Source organism: Schistocerca gregaria, chromosome 7 (assembly GCF_023897955.1).
Source record: "Schistocerca gregaria isolate iqSchGreg1 chromosome 7, iqSchGreg1.2, whole genome shotgun sequence".
Taxonomy (NCBI): domain Eukaryota; kingdom Metazoa; phylum Arthropoda; class Insecta; order Orthoptera; family Acrididae; genus Schistocerca; species Schistocerca gregaria.
This window is the reverse complement of record NC_064926.1, coordinates 107,185,361-107,208,898: the sequence shown is the minus strand read 5'-3', so window position 1 is coordinate 107,208,898 and position 23,538 is coordinate 107,185,361. Positions and strand designations below refer to the sequence as shown.

Below are 23,538 nucleotides of genomic sequence, written 5' to 3'. Positions count from 1 at the left end.
GAAACGAGACGGCATTTCGACCTGGAACACACCGTGTACGTCAATCGGTTTTCAGATTTGCTCTCTGTATCGTCTCCAGAACGATTCCCAACTGTCCTCTCCTCCGCTTGCATACATGCCTCTCTGGATCACGTGTCCACAACGCCACCAAGTGGCGTTTAATTTATCAACGGAAAGTGCTCATAATGATTTGGCTTATCAGTGCAGCTACGTTATGAATTTGTCCAGAAGTACAATTTTTATGTCTTTGTAGGTAAAGGAGAAAGCATCCAGGACCATTTTTACCATAACCATCCGCTACTCGGCCTAAACAGCACAGGGGATGTCGCTTGCGATTCTTACCACAAGTATAAGGAAGACGTGCAGATGCTGAAGGGTATAAACGTGAGTATTATGTAGGAGTATGTAATCGAAATATGCAGTTTGCAAGTCTTGCTAATGTAAGTGATCTCAAGCTGATATTCGCTTTCAGTATAATTTTATTTCCTTTCTGAATACGATATCATGGATTTCACTCCCTCATAACTAAATGACTTAATTGTCACATAGTAGCTGGTGAATGTGAACGGCTTTATACATATCGTAAGCAAAACATCTCATCGAAATAGACTGAAACATTCTCATCACAGGGAACCAAAGCTCTGACCCATAACCATGTTAAACTTGTGTATTAGAGGGGCTCCAGACCTAATTCCGTAAGATTCTGATCATCAACGCATAATAGCTGTGAAATTTAAAACATTCCCGCCTTATAGATCGTTCCGTGGGGCTTCGAGCGAACTGCCTGTTGTCTGTAACTACCTGCTGCGATATTTCGGAGCATAGTTTTATGGCCATCTTCATGTGACGTCTGCTGCGATATTTCGGAGCATAGTTTTATGGCCATCTTCATGTGACATATCGTCTGATTTGGTGTCATTGTTATTTCCGATACCATCAATACAACTGGCCAATTCATCTATTTTTTCAGTCAGTGCTTATACCTGAACGTCAATTTTTGGCGTCACAAACGTTAATTTGATTTTGGGTTTAACGTGTGCTTTTGTTCAATTTCTTAACGTCTGTTTTAATGGCATCGGGATCCTGTATTAATTCCAATTGTTCAAGTCTGCTGGTCATTGCCTGAAAGTCTACTGTGTGTGTGTGTGTGTCTGCTTTTGTTTTAAGATCGGAGATTTCATCATGCAATTCGGTGTTCAACTTTTTGGTTTCATTTGATACTGTAGCAATGTTGTTGTCTGCGTATGTGTGTGCTTTGGTAAACAACTTTCGCTTATCTTCCTGTCTCTGTGCAGTAATAGTGTCCATGACTTATTTATTTACTTTGTTCTGCTCCTGTATGAATTTATGGTAACGCGTTTCACTGTTTTGTAGGTGGTGATTAAAACGTTCGTCAACTTGCCTGTTTTGTTGTTCAAATTTCTTGTCGACATTCGCATCCAGTGTGCGCGAAAGTTCTGCTGACATCAATTTAAATTCGTCGCGTAACTATGTCGCGTTTTCAGAACATTGTTTAGCGATTACGCTAATTTCATCTCTAAGTAATTTCGTTGTGGCCGCATGTGTAATGCGTATCTCTTCACTAATATTCCTAGCACAGGCCTTAATTTCCTCAAGTAATTGTTTTTTAGTTTCATTACATTGCTCCGCAACGGATATAATCTGTTCGTTAAGCTGTTCAATAGAGGTGTCAAGTTTTTCATTTATTTGTTTGAACGACCTGTCGTGGTTTTCAATCGACTGTTTGAAATTTTCATTAAGTTGTTTGTTCGATTCATTAAGTCGTTTGAAATTGTCAGCGTGTTCTTTCTTCGACTGTTTGAGATTTTTATTGAGTTGTTTGTTCGATTCATTAAGTTGTAGCAATAATGCCATAACTTGATCCATGCCAATACTACCTACTCTATTCTCTGTGCTGTGTGATGGTGTATCTGCATTTGTCACGTTTTGTGTAACCATTTGGTCATTCTCTGATTCTTGAAAAGGTTTGCCTATGGGATGTGCACTGTTGGTCACTACACCGGAATCTAAATCTGACATATTTTGAGTACATTGTTCGCCTTCGTTAGAACATTTGTCTCCTCACTGTGTAAATTTTGCCAGTCATGTGCGTCAAACTGGACAGCGTTCATTGTAACGGAACGTGCCGCGTCATCAATTGTTAAATTTACTGTGGACATAATTGAATTTGTTTGTTCATCATTTGGAATAAAATCATTACTGGTGATCGGCACGCACTGATTCTCTGTAATTAGAGGATTATCACTATTCCACTGAGTGTCGCTAGTATTATCGCTCAAATAATTCGAGTCGGCTTTTTCACTCATTGCACATCACGATCTACTGTTAGCAGTTTTTCGCGGCGTTTTCACAACCCAAAGTTAAGCACCAAATCAAACAAAGACAAAGCAGAAGTGGAACAAATACAATTACAACAGAGAGCAATAAATTTCCGATGATCTGTGAAAGGAAGAGTGACAAGTTAGTAAATGCGTCGCGCCAGATGCAAACTCCATTTAACATTAAGTAAATAAGAGCAGATATATAACTGACTACTTCTCAGAAATTCACATAAATACGATCCTGCCCGGTTGTCGACAAGTGTAACCTGCCAAAAGTAAAAATAATATAAATAATATTCACATTTAGCGTAACTACCCAACAGTGAAAATATGTATAGCACAGACATTTAGTGTAACCTTGCAACAGAAAAATTATATAATAACCTCCCAACAGTAAAAATATATATAATTATTTATTTCATTCACATTCAATGTAACCTTCCAACAATTTATTATTCCGTAATCTAAGAATAATAAAAATGTGAGTCACTTATAACCTTTCAATAATTGACTGTGAATTTAAACTGGTAAATTTTGGACGTCAGCAGTGTTGCGTCATGGCCCTGAAAGACCATACTGAATAAATTGAAAAATCTTACCTCAATTAGGTTGCCCGATAACGCGTATATATCTGCTCATATAAGAAATTTTTCTGGCGCAGCTCAGTGCAATGCTGGCCGTTTGATTCGTCATGTATAAAAAGAAACAACTAATTTTTAATTTTCAATAATCGGGATGACCTAGGATTGGAGAAATTAGTAAATTCTTTAAATTTAAATGAATGAGTCAAAAGCTACTTTTTATGAAAAATATTATTATTAAGAGATTTTTTTTAAACATTTACATGGGACTTGATATAAAAATATTACATATGCGCCAGGCTGCTTTTACCTTATACTACAACGCTCAGGCTCCGCCATCGCTCCCCACGACCGACCCAGCCAACACGATACACCAGACTGCTAGCAACTACTTACTCCTACTGCTACAGACACTGCTCTTACTGCATGCAACACTGCTCTCTGGTCTGAGATTCTCTTATAGCTTACATATCGCAGGCAGCAGGGGCAATCCATCGAAATTACATCTGCTGGAGTGCGCTAGCAATAAATTCCTTAATCATGGACCTCTTACAATGTAATGGTCAGAAGAAGTACAGATTTCGGCGATTGCAGATTTGCTGCATTAGAGGAGGCCAGTATCTCGTTGGTGTTTTACGATGCGCCCTTGAACAGTTCACGTCGTTAGCCCTATATAAGACTTCACGCACTCTCATAGAATCCTATAAACACCTGCAATATACAGCTCTAAGTTTTTTGACCAGTCTCAGAAGCGCCGAGGATTTTATGTCGGTGGAAGGATCGCTTTAACTTTGTTTTATTAATACACTATTATCGTGGAAACATTTGCAATATATGGCTGGTAAGCTGTCGGCTTGAACGACTCATCGTCTTCCTTGCTCTGCCGTTTACATGTCTGTAGCAGTCTTCACCGAGCCCGTATCACCTCAGATATCGATAACTTGCAAGCTGTATCCGAACGCCTCCAAACTGTGTTCCAGTGCGATGCGTATTCGTCTCATAAGACACAGAGAGCGCCGAAATATACTCGTGCGATCGTGTCAACTTACAGGTATCCAGCATTGAGCCCAAAATTTCACGCAACAAATAACTGCGTTTACTTGTGTGTTGGAACGATTGCAGAGCTGTATCCGCAATATTATGTTAAAATTTGTAGTCTCTCTGCGCTAATAAAAACAGACGTGTCCCCAGGGCTTATACGGGTTTTGTGTTGAGCAGAATGAACACGTCAGAGAAATGCTTGTAGGTTGCAGGACTAACGTAATGCACCAACATAAATGAAAATTACAGTTTGAGGAATCGTGTAGAATCACCCTGGTCGCCGCGCGAGTTAACACGTTGCTTCTGGAATTCTGGGACGCGAACCGGCAGCGGATCAAATCCCCCAGCGGGTTAACTACAAGTTGGACGTGGATTCTAGGCGACTTCCCACATCCTGTTAGGTGAATTACGGAGTGGTACTCGCGTCCTTACTCGCTTACACGATTCGCAAACATACAGAAAGACATTCGCACTTTTCCGCCACCCACTAACGCTAACGTTGTCAAATCCAGTAATTAACATGCCGACCGAGTGAATATACGGGATAAAGGCCAGGAAAAAGAAAGGGGAGGTACGTAACGTAGCGTTCGCAACAGAACACCCACTGCTGTTAGGATGTACAGGAAAAATGCTGAGATTTTCCCGTAAGCAGATTACTTCAGGTAAAATAGCAGAACGTATTGATTAAACTACTCGCGCTGAAAACGATAGCCGAGGTGCAGAGACACCTCTACACTCCAGTGAATTTAAAATAGTTTAATACGATTTTTCATTTGCTACTTTTTTTGCGTCATCACTCTTCTGACTGGTTCGATGCGGCCCGCCACGAATTCCTCTCCTGTGCTAACCTTTTCATCCAGAGTAGCACTTGCAATCTACGTCCTCTATTATTTGCTGGATGTATTCCAGCCTCTCTTCCTCTACAGTTTTTGCCTTCTACAGCTCCCTGTAGTACCATGGAAGTCATTCCTTCATGTCTTAACATATGTCCTATTATCCTGTCCGTTCTCCCTATCAGTGTTTTCCACTTATTCCTTTCCTCTCCGATTGTGCACAGAATCTCCTCATTCCTTACCGTATCAGTACACCTAATTTTCAACATCTCTTCAACAATGCTTCGATTCTGCACAGAATCTCCTTATTCCTTACCTTATTAGTACACCTAATTTTCAACATTTATTCAATAATGCTTCGATTCTGTTCCAGTTTTCCCACAGTCCTTGTTTCACTGCCATACATTGCTATACTCCAGACGCTCATTCTCAGAAATTTCTTCCTCAAATTGAGGCCAATATTTGATATTGGTAGATTTCTCTTGGCCAGGAATTCCCTTTTTTCCATTGCTAGTCTGCTTCTGATGTCCTCCTTGATTCGTCCGTCACTCGTTATTTTACTGCCTAAGCAGCAGAATTCCTTAACTTCATCTATTTCGTGAACGTCGATTCTGATATTAAGTTTCTCGCTGTTCTCATTTCTACTACTTCTCAATACCATTGTCTTTCTTCGATTTACTCTCAATCCATACCCTGTACTCATTAGATAGTTCATTCCGTTTTGCAGATCATGTAATTCTTCTTCACTTTCACTCAGGATAACAATGTCATCAGCGAATCTTATCATTGATATCATTTCACCTCGAATTTTAATTCCACTACTGAACCTTACTTTTATTTCTATCATTGCTTCCTCGATATACAGATCGAACAGTAGGCGCGAAAGACTACATCCCTCTCTTACACCCTTATAGCACTTCGTTCCTGGTCGTCCACTTTTATTATTCCCTCTTGTCTGTTATACATATTGTGTATGACCCGTCTCCCCCTGTAGCTTGCCCCAACTTTTTTTTTTAAATTTCGAATATCTTGCACCAGTTTACATTGTCGAACACTTTATCCGGATCGACAAATCCTATGAACGTGTCTTGATTTTTCTTTAGTCTTGCTCCCATTATTAACCGCAACGTCAGAATTGTCTCTCTTGCGCTTTTACCTTTCCTAAAGCCTAACTGATCGTCATCAAGGACATTCTCAATTTTCTTTTCCATTCTTCTGTATATTATTCTCATCAGCAACTTGAATGCATGAGCTGTTAAGCTGATTGTGCGATATTTCTCGCACTTGACAGCCCTTGCCGTCATCGGAATTGTGTGGATGATGTTTTTTTTACCGAACGTCAGATCGTATGTCACCAGAGTTATACATTCTACACACCAACGCGAATTGCCGTTTTGTTGCAACTCCCCCTAACGATTTTAGACGTTCTGATGGAAAGTTATCTATCCCTTCTCCTTTATTTTATCTCCAAAGCTCTTCTAAATTCTGATTCTAATACAGGGTCCCCTGTCCCTTCTATCACGCCAGTCAAATCTTTCCCCTCATAGAGGGGTTCAGTGTATTATTTCCACCTATCCGCTCCATTGTCTGTATTTACCAGTGGAATTCCCGTTGCGCTAGTAATGTTATCACCCTTACTTTTAATGTCACTGAAGGTTGTTTTGACTTTCCTGTATGCTGAGTCTGTCCTAGCGACAATCATTTCTTCTTCGATGTCTTCACATTTTTCATGCAGCCATTTTGTCTTAGCTTCTGTGCAGTTCCTATTTATTTCATTCCTCAGTGACTTGTATTTCTGTATTCCTGAGTCTCCCGGAACATATTTTTACTTCCTCATTTCATCCATCATTTGAATTATTTCTTCTGTAACTCATGGTTTCTTTGAAGTTACCTACTTTGTGCCGATCTTTTCCTTCCCAACTTCTCTTATCGCCGTTTTCAGGGATGTCCATTCATCTTCAACTGTACTGCTTACTGAGCTATTCCTTATTGCTCTATCTGTAGGCTTAGAGAGCTTCAAACGTATCTCGTCATTCCTTACTACTTCCGTATCCCACTTCCTTGCGTGTTGATTCTTCCTGGCTAATGTCTTGAACTTCGGCCTACTATTCGTCACTACTGTGTTGTGATTTGAGTTTATATATGCTCATTGGTACGCCTTACAATCCAGTATCTGATTTCGGAATCTCTGTCTGACCAAGATGTAATCTGATTGAAATCTTCCCGTATCAAGCGTTCCTTATCAAGTATACCTCCTCCTTTTGTGATTCCTGGACAGACTATTCGCTATTACTAGCTGAAGTTTATTACAGAAGTCAATTAATCTTTCTCCTCTCTCATTCCTTGTGCCAAGCAGACATTCGCCTGTAACTTTTTCTTCTACTCCTTCCCCTGGAACTGCATTCCAGTACACCACGACTATTAGATTTTCATATCCTTTTGCATATTGTATTATACTTCTAATATCCTCATATACTTTCTCTATCTCTTCAGATTGCGACGTCGGCACGTATACGTGAACTATCATTGTCGGTGTTGGTTTCCTGTCGATTCTGATAAAAACAACCGCATCACTGAACTGTTCACAGTAATGCACTCTCTGCCCTATCTTCCTATTCGTAACAAATCCTACTACCGTTATCTCATTTTTTTGCTGCCGTTTATATTACCCGTACTGACTGATCTGACCAGATATCCTTCTTTCCACTTCACTTCACTGACCCCTACTATATCTACACTGAGCCTTTACATTTCCCTTTTCAGATTTTCTAGTTTCCCTACCACGTTCAAGCTCCTGCCATTCCACGTCCCGACTCGTAGAACGTTATCCTTCCGTTGATTATTCAGTCGTCTTCTCGTGGTAACCTCCTCCTTGGCAATCCTCTGCCGGAGATCCAAATGGGGGACTATTCCGGAATCTTTTGCTAAAGGAGAGATCATCATGACACATCTTCAATTACAGGCCACACACATCGAGCGAGGTGGCGCAGTGGTTAGACACTGGACTCGCATTCGGAAGGACGACGATTCAATCCCGCGTCCGGCCATCCTGATTTAGGTTTTCCGTGATTTCCCTAAATCACTCCAGGCAAATGCCGCGATGGTTCCTCTGAAAGGACACGGCCGACTTCCTTCCCCATTCTTCCCTAATCCGATGAGACCGATGACCACGCTGTCTGTTCTCCTTCCCCAAACAATCAACCAACCAACCAGGCCTCACACATGTCCAGTGGATACGCGTTACGTGTCTTTAATGCAATTGTTTACATTGCCTTCTGCATCCTCATGCTGTTGATCTTTGTTGATTTCTCCGCATTCAGGGTCAGTTTCCCACACCTAGGACAAAAGAGTGCCGTGAATCTCTGACTGATCCTGCGCCCTCTTTGGCAAGTCCTTTAGCAGAATGAGGGTGACTTCTTGTGTCGGAAGTCACTATGCTACGCTAATCCCTCACCTGCGTATACCTACTGTATTCCGCTCTGTCAAGGAACTGTATTTTTTGTAATCTCGTTGACCCTACAGCGTTTATCCTTTAGTAATCAATACATTGCCGCGTTAAATAATATAACTCAGAGCGTATGTCATACATTTATTTTATAACAGTTATCAGATATCATGGAGGCAGTTCAGTAAAAAAGTTCGTTGAAGTTTGTCCGTGCTCTGTTAGAGCCCATTTGCACTTTTCTTAAAACGCGCCAGAAAGCATCAGAAAAAGCAGTGTGTGTGTGTGTGTGTGTGTGTGTGTGTGTGTGTGTGTGTGTGTGTGTGTGTGTGTGAGTGTGTGTGTGTGTGTGTGTGAGAGAGAGAGAGAGAGAGAGAGAGAGAGAGAGTGTGTGTGTGTCTAGACTCGTCTCACAGACAGTTGTCAGTACAGAACGCCTGCCGAGGAAGCGGTCATAGCCTCGGGTCTTAGCAGTAAGTCAGCAGTTCTTTATTTCTCCGGTGCTCCTGCACTTCCCGCCGTGGCACTGAGCAATACGAGTAGAAGAAAACGTTCATTACGGGTGAGCATACGGGGTTAAAGTGGAAGCCTTAAATTTCTTCGAGCTATTACGATGAAAATACGGAATTTCATTAAATGTAAATATTCGATTGCGTGTCTCCAGAAACATTGTCTAAGGTGTGTATTAGACATGCTATTTCTGTCTATCAAGAACCTGTGCTTAAAACTGTCAAATAAGCACGTTTTTGGTACGTAAAGATCCTCACTGCCAGCACCATTTATCTTTGAGGCGTCTGCAGCTTGAATATGTGACCTGTAAATTCTATTTTCGTTTTCATTTCCTGCACTGTTGTTGCGATCTACACTATTTGAACATAGAGCATATTCAGATTAATGCTGTATCAGGTTTGCTTTTGTTGTGATAATCTTCTTTCCTGATGTCAAAAACAGACAGCTTCAGTTAGTAATGTCCAATAAATCTTGCCACATTCTGCTGTCATTCTTGTCGTTGCACTATCTTCCCATATTCTGCTGTCATTCTTGTCGACACCACTTTGTCATATCGTCGCGGTAACTGTGAATGCACAGATGCGGATATCGTCACTGCCTGAAAGCACACATGTGAGTGAACGCTTCGATATGTATCGGCAGCACTCGTAGAATATCGGGCACGCGTACGAATAATTAAATGTGCTGAAGCAGTCACACTCGGGACGACAATTTTTGGTGGTCGCGTAAGCTGAGCAGAATAGGCGGTGAGGCTTCTGGAGCAGGGGGCCGATGTGAGCAGCCGGTGTTGGAGGTTTAGTCGGCTGTTTTGGAGGAGGGGACCAAACAGCTAAGGTCATCGATCCCATCGGGTTAGGCAAGGATGGGGGAGGAAGTCGGCCGTCTCCTTTGAAAAGAACCATCCCGGCACTTGCCTGAAACGATTTAGGGAAATCACGGAAAGCCTAAATCGGGACGGCTGGAGGCGCGTTTGAACCGTCGTCCTCCCGAATGCGAGTCCACACCTCACTCGGTGTGGGTGGCTGACATACGGCCTGAGGGGTCAGTGAAACAGCGTTGTCAGGCAACATATTTATTGGGAATAATGTACTGTAGTGATTGTCTTCTGCAGCGCAGCGGCAGGCGCGCTGATTCGCACACTCGAGTGCGACATGGAATGCGTCGTCAGCCGCGTCAGGACCCAGCAGCGAGTGGTGCGGGTGGCCGCACAGGAACGTGCAGGCGGCAGCCTGGCACAGCTCTGACAGCTGGCGCGGCCCGCCCCGCCACGGCACTCCAGTGAGGGATGTGCAGTTAGGGCTTGGCCAGACAGAATCCTGCCTGCCACTGAGACGGCGAAGCGGGAGGCCGCGCCAGTCAGCGGCCAGGGGCGCCACACAGGCAACAGCCGGCCGCAGCGGCTCTTGATGCGTCAGCTGTTAACACCGTGGAAAGGGCCGAACCCCATTATTGAGCTTGCATGAGTAGCGTGATTGTCTTGGCGTTACACGATTTGGAAGCTTCACGCGGGACACCTTATCTTTGTGCGAGTGTTTTTTTATAATTGCAGATAATGAGTAGCTCGCACTTGCGATGCGAAATGGCACCAAGAGGAGGAGATGTTGGGTGCACGACATTAACAGCAAGAGAGAAAGCTTAGGACAGTACCATCGTCTGTGTATTGATCTAGAGTCTGACGGAGACAGGTTCTTCAAATATTTTCGTCGCCAGAATGTCTCAAGGAACTGTATCGCCTGATAAAATATAGCACCGAGAGGAGCACAACGAAATGGAGAACGCCAATTGATACAAGGCACAGACTAGCCATATATGGAATAAATTATATGACTTGTGTTTGAAGCGCAAAGAAGCCACATATATATATAATCCGGCTCATACTACGTGTGTGAGACATGCAAAGAGTGTGCCACGTTGCCGGAGGCAGGGCGCCGCTCGTAACACATTGCCAGATCAAGCCGAGCCGTAATCAACAAACACAAACGGCACAGTGTGGTAGCTAATAATGCGTCATTCCGCCGCGAGCCTCCCACTACGGAAATGTAACATGTAAGATCCGAGCTCAGCTGCTTTTCTTCTTCAGCATAAAATTTGTTTGTTTTTTAAAACTTTTTTTGAATTCTGGCAGTATGTTCGTACCGAGTCTCATATAAACTTATGTACAATATACCGTGTTACTGACACACTGCCAGTTAAAATAAGATATGATAAAATGAACATCTAGATGAGTGGTCCACCTCATCCATAGATGTATGGGCAAGACGGACCAAAGAGAGTTGGACGATATAATAATAGGTATGCACGAATAAAAGAATCAATTAAAATAACAATTTTTTATTTGTAATGCGTGGTAATGAATGCAGATTTATAATATTAAATATGTCACTTTAAAACAATTTTATCAGTTTATTATAAATCTTGATTGAACATAGACTTTTGTAATGAGGTGTTGGTTTTGTTCGGATATTAGCCTATATTTCTCTAGCCACGGCAGTTGCAACAATTACCAAATACCGAGCAACATTTTCCTGTCAGCAACCTGACCAGGAAACACACTGAATCCAATCGTTATTATTACTTTCGTGTAATGGATTTCACAACACCCAACACGTTCATCTTCACCCCAGTCATCAACCTTATTTTCGTAATTTTTTACAGTGCATGCATATGATGAACATGGTGAGCAACTTGCAGTATTTTTGTTCTTTAGTTCCTCCAGTCTGTTTTTTGTTCACTAGTATTTCCATTTAGTGATCTTTTTGTGCCTTTTTCTGTTTCCTCCCTTTTGTTATTCTCCTTTTTCTCTACATTTTCAATATTTTGAACAGAGTTTAGCACTCTGAATACAGCTGCTGCCATCCTCTTGAAATTCGTGGTTTTATAAATGGATGGAATAGTAGTTCTATAAATTTGGTCTGTGTTAGCTTAGGGGTAGTAGTTTTTAGGTGTTCATCTTTTAGGTTTAGAAGTCGTGGAGTCCAAAGTTATGTAGGAATTTGACTCTTGCAGATGTCTCTGCTCTTTTGATGTGCTTGGGATCAGTTGCCCTCTGCGTGAGATTCTGCTCTTCATTTTGGTGGCACAGACGAATCTTCCGACAAATAAGCATAACCTGAGACTGCGGCCATGTTCAGTGACACTATTCAATATGCCTTCAAGCTAAATGTAACTGTGCTCCATCTCTCCCACACTGAAGCAAGTGATCCACTCTCCCAGTCTTACCCTCCCACAGATTCTGAAGCCTTAGTTTCAGTGACTAGTAATCCCGTCTGCTCGTTGATTCCTACGGAATGACAATTTCGATAGATACAGGATTACTTGACTGGCGAATCGTGATGTGGTGCCCGTTGGTAAGAGAAGACTTCGCCTCCGGGGCCACAGCCAGCCGGCTGAAGCGGGACTTCGCTGCAGTAAGCTGCCACTGCTGCTTTGTCGCCGCCGTGATTGAAGAAGATGTGGACGAGTCTGTGCCTTCCACTGGTGAAGGGCTGTACTGAGTGACCGTTCGGCTACAACCTCTCAGGCGCGACACCTTCGCACCGCCTCTCTGGCAGTATTCTGTGCGGGACATACGGAACTAGATGTTACTATCGTTTGCTGTATTCACAAACTCTGCAGATATATTTATCACTCCACTCGTAACTACGTTGTGGGATAGCACATTCTTCCGCCGGTCCTATCATACAGCAAAACATATATATATATATATATATATATATATATATATATATATATATATATATATATATATATATATATACGGAAACTTAGTTTAAGTAGTTCTTTCCTTATTAATAAATAACCCAGTTATTAATTGCGTGCAGTTTGTATTAGAGAACGAGGATACCGACCCCCAACAAACATCGTCTCCTTGCTTCCCATGGCATAGCTACAGAGACAACGAGACGAAACAAAAGCGGTAAAGAGAACACAACATCTAGATTTGCGTAGATTGCCTAAACTCGCTACCCTCACCTTCCGGCTTCATGTCGCATGGAACCAAAGGCAAGTTTGTTCCGTGTCGTTAGCTTTGGTGACTTTCGATAACGAAGCCGCGGGTACGAATTCCAGTCGGGTCATGCATTTTCTCCTCTCGGAACGGGGCGAGGATGAAGTGGTGATTCTGTCAACATATACGCCCCGTTCCGAGAGGAGAAAATGCATGACCCGACTGCAATTCGTACCCGCGGCTTCGTTATCGAAAGTCACCAAAGCTAACGACACGGAACAAACTTGCCTTTGGTTCCATGCGACATGAAGCCGGAAGGTGAGGGTAGCGAGTTTAGGCAATCTACGCAAATCTAGATGTTGTGTTCTCTTTACCGCTTTTGTTTCGTCTCGTTGTCTCTGTAGCTATGCCATGGGAAGCAAGGAGACGATGTTTGTTGGGGGTCGCTATCCTCGTTCTCTAATACAAACTGCACGCAATTAATAACTGGGTTATTTATTGATAAGTAAAGAAGTACTTAAACTAAGTTTCCATGTTCTGCGGAACAAGATCTTTTCCGTATAGCCTACGTAGCCTCAATGGTGTTGAAATAGAAGACTGCTGCGTTCACTATAGGGTTACTATGTGCTTCCAGTCTCTGTGATGGGGTTACTATGTGCTGCCAGTCTCTGTGATGGGGTTACTATGTGCTGCCAGTCTCTGTGCTAGAGGCAAAGTCTGCGGCTCCGTCTCGGTCACACGCTGGAACTCCACGGCATACGGACTCGAGCTAACTGATGTAACAGGCTCGAACTAACTGACTAAAGGGCTCAAACTCGAACCAATTGGCCAACTAACTGGCCCTCTTGTCCGTGGCGGCTGCCGGCTGAGAAGGCGTTGGTGGAACGTTTCCAGCGAGTCTTGTCATTGCTTCTATCGATACTCTAGTAACCTCTATGCCGCGTGGTGTGCTGGCGCCAGCGTACGCCAGCATACTGGAGACACTTGTTGTAGACGAAGAGCCTCTGTTGTTCATCTTCTTCTTTTCACATTCGACAATTCAGAATTACGCTATTTCAACTGCATTTTTCCTATGTTTTGCGCCCGGGCTTTAACTTAACACAGTATTCCCACGTTTGTTTGCTACACTGTTCTTTCCTCGCTTCAGTTCACGTTTTGCCAGTTTTTAGTTTTCGCTTGGAACCAAGGTGCCCCTGGAGTTTATGGATGTCCTCAGTTTATCAAATGCAATCAACAGTTATCAAATACTTCTCATCCTTAGTGATTTGTGCCTTTTCCTCCATAGTACAAACTGCAATAGCAATGGTGTGTTTCACATATATATATATATATTGGTTCAAATGATGCTCAGACAGGTTTGAAGTTATATGTTCCAAGATAAGCTTTGTAGATAATAGTTTCCAAGAAATCCTCTAAGCTCCCAGTGGTATCTGGAATACATCTACATCTATACTCAGCAAAACATCTTACTCTGTGCCCTCCGGTGTAATCCTCAACTCTTGAGATCTTTTTCTATCTCGGTGAACCAGACCTCTTTGATTTTCTTGTTGAGAAAGAGACGGAAAATCCGATTGATCAAACTTGTAGCACTCATACCGATAATGTGGCCATAGAAAACTACTAACGGTGCCTGTGATCTTTTCTACTTGTGTATAGAGTTCATGTTTGTGTAGTCTCCTGAATTCGCCATTTTCTTTGAGCTGACGTAGGAACTACTTCAAGATTTGTCCTTCAAATCTGTCGATCAGAATTTTTTATCATAACTTGGCATTCTGTCCAGTAATGTTACACCTCGGCACTAACTGACACTGTCGTTTTCTTGTAGACACTTTTAGTTAGTTGATATGCCATTTAAATTTTTATGATCCGTGATGCGAAGGCTTCTTTTTCAGAGTAGTTTCGCCAGCCGCACTCTTCTGGGCAACAGAACTTCTCAATCCCTTTACCGTTCCCTTCTTCTACCCCTAATATTCTGAGTAGTGACGTTATGTTCGTAATAAATTCAGTTTTCCCGAAATCCCATCTCTGCTGCTTGTGTACCCAGTCCCTTGATTTTCGCTGCAGCTGTATCTAACGAACCGCAGAAAGCATTCAGGGTCATATGCAAAGACCAGTAGATCAACCTCAAATTTATCTTCTTCGGCCAACCCTGAGTCCATTTTCAACACATTTGTCACTCATTGTTTCCCGCAAAGCTTGTATCTTAAGTACACAGCCGAAAACTAGCGGCAAGAGTCAATCTCTTAGCCCGACTCCGGAATTGATCTCAAAAAGCTTCTGACATCTCTCCCACGAACATCTCTTTGGGGGTGGTTTCGGTAGGAGTCTGTCAGATGGTAATCCTTGTTTTGTTATACAATCCAAATAGTTTGAGGTTTTCTATAGGAACAGCCCGTTCAAATGAATGAAATGCCTTTTTGAAGTCTACGAAGGTCATCACGAATTTACCAAAAGTACATTATGTGTTCAGCTCATGAACTGTTTTTCTGTCGAAGCCTGAACTGCTTTTGAAACAAGCTTCTAGATTATTAAGAGAAGAGAGATGCCACTTCTCTTCCAGTGAAGTGGGTGGACCAATGCGGCGAAATACACAGACGTAAGTTCCTCAATTCCTCAGATGTATCGGATTATCAAAGGTAGTTCCCTACTTTCTTCCAAATTTCAGCAGTTATTGAGTCTTCACGTGGTACTTTTGCGTTCTTTAGTGAATGCATGATCTGTTTAATTTCTTCTTCTGTAGGAGACAGCGAGTCAGGACGGTTGCGTCCGCTTTCTTCGAACTTGTAACTCGGTTTTGGAGCCTCGCAACAGTAGAAGAAATCGAAATTATGTGCCAGAATATGGTAATCATCTTTATTATTGTAGGCAAGTTTAACATCGGGCCTCTGAGGTGAAGACTTGGGGAATTGTACTTGCAGAAGTTAAGAATCGACTCGCAAATTCCATGCATGCATGTCGGACGGAACATTGCTTCACACTATATACACCGAAGAGCCAAGGAAACTGGTACACCTGCCTGATATCGTGTAGGGCCCACAGGAGCACGCAGAAGTGCCTCGACTAATGTCTGACGTAGAGCTGGAGGGAACTGACACGATGAATCCTGCATGGTTGTCCACAGATCCGTAAGATGGGGTGCAGATCCCTTCTGAACAGCACGTTGCGAGGCATCCCAGATATGCTCAATAATCTTCATGTCTGGGGAATTTGGTCGGGAGCTAGAGTGTTTAAACTCAGAAGAGAGTTCCTGGAGCCATTCTGTAGTAATTCTGGACGTGTGGCGTGTCGCAGTGCCCTGCTGAAATTCTAAAGTCTGTCGAAATCCACAATGGACGTGAATGGATGCAGGTGATCAGACAGAAAGCTTACGTACGTATCTAGATATACCAGGGGTACCATATCACTCCAACTGCTCACGCCCCGCGCCAGGCTGAACAGTCCCCTGCTGACATGCACGGTTCATGGATTCATGAGATTGTCTCCATACCCGTAAACGTCCATTCGCTCGATGCAATCTGAAACGAGACTCGTCAGACCAGCCAACGTGTTTCCAGTCATCAACAGTCCAATGTCAGTGTTGACGGGCCCAGGCGAGGGGTAAAACTTTGTGTCATGCGGTCAGAGAGGAAACACGAGTGGGTCTTCGGCTCCGAAAGCCCAAACTGATGTTTCGTTGGATGCTTCTCATGCTATGGCCCAGCATTGAAAGCTGCAGCAATTTGCAGAAGGATTGCACTTCTGTCGTCGTTGCTCCCGTTCTTGCAGGATCTTTTACCAGCCGCAGTGATCTCGGAGATTCGATGTTTTACCGGATTGCCAAAATTAACGGTACAACTTGTGAAACTGTCGAACAGGAAAATCCCCACTTCATCGCTACTTCGGAGATGCTGTGTCCCACCTCTCGTGCGTCGGCTATGACGGCACATTCAAATTCACTTAAATCTGCCATTGTAGCAGCAGTAACCGATCTAACAACCGCGCCAGACACTTGTTGTCTTATATAGGAGTTGCCGACCCTGGATGTTTACATATATCTGTATTTGAATACGCATGCCTAGGCCAGTTTCTTTGGCGCTTCAGTGTAGTACAACACAGACACTGCACTACAGTATTTCATTCCGTAAGAAGGTGATGTGACGAGTGAAGACACTGTCTCACCCTGTGCGGGAATCACGGGAATATAATGCGAGCACAAGAGTGTGAAGATATCACGACAAACAGCGATTCGGGCCGCTCCTGGAAGCGTGCTTGGAAAGCTGAAGTGTTTAAAGTAGTCGCTCACGACAAGTGGGAGATCCGGGTTCGAGTCCCGATGCAGCACAATGGATTTGCTACTCAGGTGACATGCAGTAAGCAGGCCACGTTCCAAGCCAATGAGCTCTTCTGACCCACCCACTCTGCCGTCACTGCTTCTCTACTGACAACACAATACTCCTCGCCTCTTTTTGTTATTGACGTGTTCACTCCTCGTGACAATCAGCAGTCAATTCCGCATTATATATAGTGATCTCCGGTCACTTTAGATCAGATATCGTATCTATTGCTATACTGGGACATACTGTCTCACAAGGACACGGAAGCATCATAACATCTATTCCGAAGGACGTTTCTGAAATAAATGTGAAATTTCACTTCACATGGTGTTAGGAATTACGTGTGGAGGCAGCAAAAATGTTTATACTTTGTGATGTCGCGACAACTGGCAACATATATATAAGCTTTCTATAGTTCGACTGCTTCTAGAATCGAAAGTGAGTGAATGAGTGTTATTTTATGGATTTCCTCTTCACTATCTGCAACATTTTTATCCGCATTCGTTTGTTTTTATGAGAGTTCAAATGGGTTCCAATGGCTCTGAGCACATCTGAGGTCATCAGTCCCCTACAACTTAGAACTACTTAAACCTAACCTAAGGACATCACACACATCCATGCCCGAGAGAGGATTCGAAACTGCGACCGTAGCGGTCGCGCGGTTCCAGACTGTGGCGCCTAGAACCGCTCGGCGACCCCGGCCAGCTTTTTATGAGAGTAAGGGCGCCGATAACCCCATCATTGAGCGTCAATAAGCTCTAAACACACACACAGGCACACACACTGCTTCTAGAAACAGTACCAACTGAATATCAGTTCTGGATAAGTTGCAAAATTTCTTTCTTTCTGTCGATCGATATACCAATTAGATGAAGAGGAAGAATATAAGAACTTTCAGGGGGACATACAGACGTATCCTTGTTCCTTGCTGGTTTATAATATTGATCAATAAATAAGAAATTATCTTCAGTAGGTCTTCAAATTAAAAAAACCAAAAGGTGCATTGTATTAATCTATATATGTTGACGCATGATGTTGTTGTCACTCGCCCCTTACACACTGTGATGCAACAGGCGGACGTGTACCGATTCTCGATATCCTGGCCACGTGTCCTTCCAACTGGAGATCTTGACGTCATCAACCAGGCTGGCATCGACTACTACAACAACCTCATCAACGAGCTCCTCGCTAATGGAATTCAACCTGTGGTGAGTCACGGTAAACAGGTTTCATTTCAAACAGGATCATCTAGAAGGGTATTTATTTGAAGCTTTTTCCTACCGTAGATATCTCTTGCAATTCAGAAATTCTAGCTTTGAATTTTGCAATACATTTATCTCTTTCTTCTATGTGTATGTCTCTTCATGATAACATAACTGATACAACAGCCACTTTCTACAATTTGGCCCACACATTCGACTCATAGCAGTACTGTGCAAGTTTTCCTGTCTACTCTTCAACTCTACTGCTAAATTAACTTCTTACTGAATACTTTGGATACCAACTCAAGAGTCACCTACGTACGTTATGAGTTTTGGTAGCAAAAGGAGGGAGGGGGTAGTGCCAGCGAGACAATCTTTATGGGGTCCGTGCTGAAACAAGGGAAATTAAAATTGATGACGCCCTTGGTGGGAGTCGGTATTAACATTTAGTCCTTTTACATATTTACATCATCAACTATGTCTCGGTCCAGGCAGTATGCGAGGTCCCACTAAAATTTCCCCAAAAATGTGAACATTTACTTCACATCTTAAGTTTAACGCTTTCCTTCAACGCAGTCCCCTCGCACCTGTATGCAACACAAATTTCTTTTTTCAGGAAATTTTCTTCTTGCTATTGCAGTGTGCATTATTTATCCTCTCTACATCGGCCGTCATCAGCTATTTTGGTGCTCAAATTTCAACAATCATCTACCACATTTCGTGTCTGTCTCATTTCCTAATCTAACGCACTCAGCACCACTTGAGTTAATTCCTCTACATTCCATTATCGCAGTTCTACTTTTGTAGATATTCTTAGCGTAACCTCTTTTCAAGAATTGATTTTCCGAGCCCTTCGTCCTCTCTGACATAATGACAATGTCAACTGTAAACCTCCAAATTTTAATTGCTTCTCCTTGCAGTTAATGCCCTTTCCAAATTGCCCATGGTTTTTTTACTGCTTGTTCAATGTACAGATGGAATAACATCGGGGATAGGCTGCAACCCTGTCTCATTTCCCTTTCAGTGACCCTTAATTCTTGCACCTGGAGTCAACATTCTGAACAAGTTTTATTTAACCTCTCGTTCTCTCTGCTCCCAGACTGCGGAGAAGTGTAATCTCCTGAATTTGGTGGTGTGTTGGCTCTAGGTGACGATGTACCACTGGGACCTGCCCCAGGCGCTGCAGTATCTCGGGGGCTGGCCCAACGAGTTGATGGTCGACTACTTTGTGGAGTACGCCAGGATACTATTCGAAAACTTTGGCGACCGGGTGAGTCCCACTCAAGCTCAACTTTCTTATTGGAGTGTTTTCTTCGAACTTTAGGAAAACGTCTCCCTTCACAGGTGAAATGGTGGATCACGTTCAACGAACCAGCCGTTTTCGTGAATTGGTACGCGGCCATAGGCATGGCTCCCTCACAGAACGCCTCCGGGATCGGCGACTACTTGTCCACCCACACAGTGATCAAGGCGCATGCGCGCGTCTGGCACCTGTACGACGAGCAGTACCGGGCAACACAGAACGGTCAGTGTTCTATTGCACCTTCATTAGTCGCTTAGTCACGGATACTGATCACTTCAGTTTTAGTCTGTTTTCTGTACACTAAGGTGATAAACGTCGAGATATTCACATATACATATGGCAGTAAGATCGCATACACGAGGTATAACGGGGCAGTGGGTCGGCCGAGCATCATAGGAAGTTCTGGTCTTACGTTAAATCAGTAAGTGGCTCGAAACAGCAAATCCAGACACTCCGGGGTGACGATGGAATTGAAACAGAGGATGACACGCGTAAAGCTGAAATACTAAACATCTTTTTCCAAAGTTGTTTTACAGAGGAAGACCGCACTGCAGTTCCTTCTTTAAATCCTCGCACAAACGGAAAAAATGGCTGACATCGAAATAAGTGTCCAAGGAATAGAAAAGCAACTGGAATCACTCAACAGAGGAAAGTCCACTGGACCTGACGGAATACCAATTCGATTCTACACAGAGTACGTGAAAGAACTTGCCCCCTTCTAACAGCCGTGTACCCCAAGTCTCTAGAGGAACGGAAGGTTCCAAATGATTGGAAAAGAGCACAGTTAGTCCCAGTCTTCAAGAAAGGTCGTCGAGCAGATGCGCAAAACTGTAGACCTATATCTCTGACGTCGATCTGTTGTAGAATTTTAGAACATGTTTTTTGCTCGACTATCATGTCGTTTTTGGAAACATAGAATCTACTCTGTAGGAATCAACATGGATTCAGAAAATAGCGATCGTGTGAGACTCAACTCGCTTTATTTGTTCATGAGACCCAGAAAATATTAGATACAGGCTCCCAGGTAGATGCTGTTTTCCTTGACTTCCGGAAGGCGTTCGATGCAGTTCCGCACTGTCGCCTGATAAACAAAGTAAGAGCCTACGGAATATCAGACCAGCTGTGTGGCTGGATTGAAGAGTTTTTAGCAAACAGAACACAACATGTTGTTATCAATGGAGAGACGTCTTCAGACGTTAAAGTAACCTCTGGCGTGCCACAGGGGAGTGTTATGGTAACATTGCTTTTCACAAGATATATAAATGACCTAGTAGATAGTGTCGGAAGTTCCATGCGGCTTTTCGCGGATGATGCTGTAGTATACAGAGAAGTTGCAGCATTAGAAAATTGTAGCGAAATGCAGGAAGATCTGCAGCGGATAGGCACTTGGTGCAGGGAGTGGCAACTGACCCTTAACATAGACAAATGTCATGTATTGCGAATACATAGAAAGAAGGATCCTTTACTGTATGATTATATGATAGCGGAACAGTTGCTAGCAGATACTTCTGTAAAATATCTGTGACTATGCGTGCGGAACGATTTGAAGTGGAATGATCATATAAAATTAATTGTTGGTAAGGCGGGTACCAGGTTGAGATTCATTGGGAGAGTCCTTAGAAAATGTAGTCCATCAACAAAGTAGGTGGCTTACAAAACACTCGTTCGACCTATACTTTAGTATTGCTCATCAGTGTGGGATCCGTACCAGATCGGGTTGACGGAGGAGATAGAGAAGATCCAAAGAAGAGCGGCGCGTTTCGTCGCATGGTTATTTGGTAACCGTGATAGCGTTACGGAGATGTTTAGCAAACTCAAGTGGCAGACTCTGGAAGAGAGGCGCTCTGCATCGCGGTGTAGCTTGCTCGCCAGGTTTCGAGAGGGTGCGTTTCTGGATGAGGTATCGAATATACTGCTTCCCCCTACTTATACCTCCCGTGGAGATCACGAATGTAAAATTAGAGAGATTCGAGCGCGCACGGAGGCTTTCAGACAGTCGTTCTTCCCGCGAACCATACGCGACTGGAACAGAAAAGGGAGGTAATGACAGTGGCACGTAAAGTGCGCTCCGCCACACATTGTTGGGTGGCTTGTGGAGTATAAATGTAGATGTAGATGTAGATATCATTTGTACTCAAGTGTTTCATGTGGAAACGCTTCCGACTCCAGATTTCGCCACACTGTCCTAACGGATACGTTCGTCGGATTCTCAGATTGCTTCTTGCAGTTTTTTCACGCAGTGCTGCTTGTCTGTTAGCACTGACAATATTACGCAAACTCCACTGTTCTCGGTCCTTAAGTGAAGGCCTTTTGCCACTGCGTCGTCCTTCGTGAGAGGTTATCCTTGAAATTTGGTATTCTCGACATACTCTTGACACTGTAATCTCGAAATATTGAATTCCATAACGATAGTTAACATAGATTAAAAAAGAGATGATAGTTGGAGCTAGACGCATGAGACATTCCATTTCGGAAATCGTTAGGGAATTCAAAATTCCGAGATCTACAGGGTCAAGAGTATGCCGAGAGTACCAAATTTGAAGCATAACCTCTCGCGAAGGACGAAGCAGTGGCAAACGGCCTTCACTTAAGGACCGAGAGCAGCGGCGTTTGCGTAGTGTTGTCAATGCTAACAGACAAGCAGCACTGCCTGAAACAACTGCAGAAATCAATTTGAGACTGCGACGAACGTATCCGTTAGGATAGTGTGGCGAAATCTGTCGTTAACGGGCTGTGGAAGCAGATGAAAGTCGCGAGTACCTTTGGTAAGAGGACTAAACTGCCTGCAGCGCCACTCCTGGGTTCATGACCATGTCGGTTGGAACCTTGACGAGTGCGTAACTGTGGCCTGATCAGATGAGTCCCGATTTCAGTTGGTAAGAGCTGATTGAACGTTTAGAGCGTGGTACAGACGCCACGAAGCCATGGACTCAAGTTGTCAACAACGCACTGTGCAAGCTGATGGTGGCCCCAAAGTGGTATGGACTTGTTTACATGGAGTGGACTGCGTCCTCTGATCCAACAGAACCGATCATTGATTGGAAATGTTTGTGTTCGGCTCCCTGGAGACCATGCGTAGACTTCATGTTCCCAAAAAACGTTGGTCTTTTTATGGATGACAGTGCGCCATGCCACCAAGCTCCAGTTGTGCGCGATTGGTTTGAAGAACATTCTGGACAGGTAGAGTGAGTGGCCTGACCACCCAGATAGCCTGACATAAATACCACTGAAAATTTATAGGACATAATCGAGAGGTCAATTCATACACAAAATCCTGCACTGGCAACATTTTCGCAATTATGAGAGGTAGCGTGGCTCTATATTTCTGTAGGGGATTTCCAGCGACTTGTTGAGTCCATGACACGTCGAGCTGCTGCACTATACCGGGGAAAAGGAGGTCCGTCAAGATATTAGTAGACATCCCACGACTTTCGTCGCCTCAGTTCAAATGGCTCTGAGTACTATGGAACTTAACATCTGAGATCATCAGTCCCCTAGAACTTAAACCTAACTAACCTAAGCACATCACACACATCCATGCCTGAGGCAGGATTCGAAATTGCGACCGTAGCAGTCGGGTGGTTCCGGACTGAGGCGCCTAGAACCGCTCGGCCACCGCGGCCGGCTGTCGCCCTAGTGTATCTCTGCACATCTTCCATTTTTATGTACTTAGCGCTATTCCCTTGATTTTGTGCACTTTTGTACTAATGTGGCCAAGTTTTATTAATTCACAATGAAACAACCACAGAATGAAGTTAAAGTTCGCACTACCTAAACAAGCTGCATCGGCGCGCCCGAGCAAACTTGGTGGTCGAAGAATGGTACCCGAAACTCTGTAAGTCTTTCCAGATGCATTATTATTACAGGAATTATCAGTCCGTATGTCAGTCTATAATAGAATGCAGTAGCAGGCAGCCACGTTCCAGTACCGCCTCAAGAGGATGATGTTAACGGTCGTCAGTGGAGCTCGCGGTCGGCTGCTAGGTTGCGGGACGAGGTGAGTCGCGGGCAGCCGTATTTGTCCT

General features: G+C 43.5%; 1 protein-coding gene across 2 annotated transcripts in view; it reads left to right on the top strand.

The window, feature by feature from the left end:
• LOC126281534 (myrosinase 1-like) overlaps positions 1 to 23,538 on the top strand; it is a 71,372-nt gene that overhangs the window by 3,843 nt on the left and 43,991 nt on the right. The window contains exons 2-5 of one of the 2 annotated variants that reach the window (XM_049980582.1): positions 254 to 384; positions 18,082 to 18,216; positions 19,358 to 19,480; positions 19,555 to 19,735. In XM_049980582.1, coding sequence (XP_049836539.1) covers positions 254 to 384; positions 18,082 to 18,216; positions 19,358 to 19,480; positions 19,555 to 19,735 — 570 coding nt within the window. The remainder of the gene's footprint in view (positions 1 to 253; positions 385 to 18,081; positions 18,217 to 19,357; positions 19,481 to 19,554; positions 19,736 to 23,538) is intronic. The other variant, XM_049980583.1, reaches the window with a different exon arrangement.